The sequence below is a fragment of the Pygoscelis adeliae genome, unplaced genomic scaffold (genome assembly GCF_000699105.1).
Source record: "Pygoscelis adeliae isolate BGI_AS28 unplaced genomic scaffold, ASM69910v1 Scaffold487, whole genome shotgun sequence".
Lineage (NCBI taxonomy): Eukaryota > Metazoa > Chordata > Aves > Sphenisciformes > Spheniscidae > Pygoscelis > Pygoscelis adeliae.
In genome coordinates this window covers 261019-264470 of record NW_008825078.1, presented here as the reverse complement: position 1 = coordinate 264470, position 3452 = coordinate 261019, and the positions used below count along the sequence as shown (strand labels likewise).

Here is a 3452-nt window from a genome sequence, read left to right as displayed (position 1 = left end):
GGTGCCGGGGAAGGGGCTGAGATGGCACCCAGACCCCCCCGAGGAACCTGGCCAGCGATGCTCAGCTCCCTCCGCTGCCGGCACAAGGCTCTGGGCGCAGCCATCGCAGCCGGCTGTTAGGGATTTATGCACGCCGGCCACTGTAACAGGGTCCGACCCCAGGATCCCGCCGATTAATGTAAAGTCCGAGTGAAGGTTTCCAATTCCTCTTTTATTGGTTCTCGGGCTACAGCTCGAGCTGGGTGCCTCCGGAGAGGGACCCCTACCCCAGATCACCCCCCCAATTATACTCCTACCGCCCAGCACTCGATCCCCAAGTCCAATCGCTTAATTCTGGTCGGTGGTCTCTTGTTTTCTCACTGGTTTTCACTGTCGCTTGGCTGGCCGCCTTCCGAAGTGACTTCATTCTCTTGGAATTGCCTCCTTGGTCCTTACCTTCTTCGTTCCGCTCGTATCTGCCGGATTCAGCCAGTTCTGTGTTTGCAGCATTAGTTTTATCAAAAAGTTTACTCTCGGTCAGCTCTTGCGGCCTAAGGCTTCGACTGCTTCAGCTACTAGTGCTAAACGAGACTATTCAGAGAGAAGAATACAGTCAATCAAATTTCTTCTCCAACACCAGCGCCGCCGCTCCGCGCTCGCGCCCCACAGGGCCCACCCCAGCCAGGGGGGTGGCAGCTGCACCGCAGGATTGCTTTGCGCCAGATGTCTCTTCTGTGCCCGTCACCCGGTTATTTCTCTGCTCCCAGTGTTAACCTGGGGTGGATGAGCGCAAGGGAGAGCTTTAGCGAAGCTACCGAGCTAATGGCCACGTCAGTAAAGCGTCAGTGCGTCTCACGACGCAGCTGATCGTGTGCCTGGCTCGGCTGGGATGGAGTCACCTTTTGGCACAGCAGTTTTGGCAGTGCTGCGCTCTGCCCTGCACATGGCTGGCACAGGGCTGGTGATGCCCCACGCTCCCGCTGCTGGTGAGAGGTGCCGGTACTGCCCCAGGGCATCCCCTGCACCCCCGAGCAGCAGCTAGGGTGGGCAAGGGCCCGGAGGGGACCCAGCCGGGACAGCCGACCCCAGGGGTATTGCACACCGTGTGCCGTCCTGCTCAGGGATAAAAGGGGAAAGGTAGGGGAAGGGTGGGGTGGTTCAGTTGGAAGGGACCTACAAGGATCATCTGGTCCAACTGCCTGACCGCTTCAGGGCTGACCACAAGTTAAAGCATGTCGTTAAGGGCATTGTCCAAGTGCCTCTTAAACACTGACAGGCTCGGGGCATCGACCACCTCTCCAGGAAGCCTGTGCCAGGGTTTGACCACCCTCTCGGTAAAGAAATGCTTCCTCATGTCAAGTCCGAACCTCCCCTGGTGCAGCTTTGAGCCATTCCCAGGCGTCCTGTCCCTGGATCCCAGGGAGAAGGGATCAGCACCCCCCTCCCCACATCCCCTCCTCAGGAAGCTGTAGAGAGCAATGAGGTCACCCCTCAGCCGCCTCCTCCTCTCCAAACGAGGCAAACCCAGAGCCCTCAGCTGCTCCTACAGAGGACATGCCTTCCAGCCCCGTCGCCAGCTTTGTTGGCCTCCTCTGGACGCATTTGAGGACCTTCACGTCCTTCTCAAATGGTGAGGGCCCAGAACTGCACACAGTGCTTCACGTGAGGCCACACCAACACTGAATACAGCAGGACAATCCCCTCTCTTGACTGGCTGGTTTTGCTGTGTTTGATGCCCCCCAGGATGCGGTTTGCCCTCTGGGCTGCCAGGGCACACTGCTGGCTCCTATTGAGCCTGCTGCTGACCAGCACCCCCAGACCCCTTTCTGCAGGGCTGCTCTCCAGACACTCCTCTCCCAATTTAGACTTGTGCTCGGCATTACTCCGTCCCAGGTGCAGAATCTGGCATTTGTTCTTGTTGCATGTCATGCTGCTTGATGATTGCCCAATGCCCCAGGCTACGTAGATCCCTCTGCAAGGCCTCCTGTCCCTCGAGTCAACAGTACCCCCCAGCTTGGTATCGTCAGCAAACTTGCTAACGGTGCCTTCAGCTCTTGCATCCAGATCGTTGATAAATATATTGAACAGCACTGGCCCTAGGACTGAGCCCTGAGGAACACTGCTGGTGACCGGTCGCCAGCCAGATGTAGCCCCATTCAGTGCAGCCCTTTGAGCCCTGCCCTCCAGCCAGTTCTTCACCCAGCGCACCGTGAACCCGCTCGTCCCACAGCTGGACAACTTGTCCAGAAGGATGCTGTGAGGGACAGGACCAAAAGCCTTACTGCAATCCAGAAAAGCCCCATCCGCCGCCTTCCCTTCACCCACTGGGTGGGTGACCTTATCGTAGAAGGGTATCAAATTAGTTAGACAGGTCTTTCCCTTTGTGAACCCATGTTGACTGTGCCTGATGATGGCATTGTCCTTTAAATGCCTTTCAGTAGCACCCCGTATGCTCTTCTCTGTAATTTTTCCAGGTGCTGAGGTTAGTCTCATCGGCCCGTAGTTCCCTGGGTCTTCCCTCACGCCCTTCTTGTCAATTGGGATAACGTTGGCCAGCTTCCAGTCAGCGGGGACCTCCCCAGACTCCCGAGACCTTTGGTAGATGATCGAGAGGGGACTTGCCATGACACCCGCCAGCTCCTTCAGTGCTCTGGGGTGAACCCCGCCAGGCCCCGTGGACTTGTGGACATTCAGCTGATACAGCTGGTCCCTGACAATTGCAGTGCCCGCAAATGGAAAGTCACTGTTCCCGCAGCCGCGGTCCCCCAGCTCAGGGGACCGGGCAGCCCAAGGTCTATCAGCCTTATTAAAGACTGAGGCAAAAACCGCACTGAACACGTCTGCCTTTTCTTCACCCCTGTTTGCTAAGCGTCCATCTTCAACAAGTGTCGGTCCAACGTTTTCCTTAGGCCTCCTCTTGCTATTGAGGGGCTTAAAAAAGCCTTTCTCGTCTGACGCAGCACTGGCCAGCGTCGCCTCCAGCTGAGCTTTGGCCTTTCATGGTTTTTCCCCACACGTGTGAACCACACGGCCCCGTGATCCTCCTGCGAAGCCTGACCTCGCCTCCAGAGACGGTGCCGTGTCTTCTTCCCCCCGAGCTCCACGAGGAGGTCCCTGGTCAGCCCAGCCGGTCTCCCGCTCCGTGCGCTTGACTTGGGACACCCTGGGATTGCCGGCCCCCGGGCTTTTGAAGGCGTCTCCTAAAAACCGCCCCGCTCCCACGGGCTCCCGAGCCCTCGCAGGCAGGTTCCCCGGGGACGCTGCGCAGGGGCTCCCCGAGCAGCTCGAGGTTTGCTCTCCTGAAACCCCGGGGTTTCAGGCTCCGCTGCCCTTTTTTCTCATTACACCGAAGATCGTAGACCCGACCGCTCCGCGGTCCCTGCGGCCAGGACAGCCCCCCCACCCCCCCGCGTCTCCCCGAGCCCTTCTCTGCCCGCAGAGGGGGCCGGGAGGGCACCTTCCCGCCGACTCCC

The 3452-nt window shown here is 58.9% G+C and overlaps 1 protein-coding gene across 1 annotated transcript in view; it reads right to left on the bottom strand.

Moving 5' to 3' along the window:
• GTF3C2 (general transcription factor IIIC, polypeptide 2, beta 110kDa) overlaps positions 1-924 on the bottom strand; it is a 15294-nt gene extending 14370 nt beyond the window's left edge. Inside the window, exons 1-2 of the mRNA XM_009326915.1 lie at positions 879-924; positions 361-474 (exon numbers count right to left, since the gene is read on the bottom strand). Of these exons, the coding sequence (XP_009325190.1) occupies positions 361-474; positions 879-924 (160 nt within the window). The remainder of the gene's footprint in view (positions 1-360; positions 475-878) is intronic.
• Positions 925-3452: the final 2528 nt, after the last annotated feature.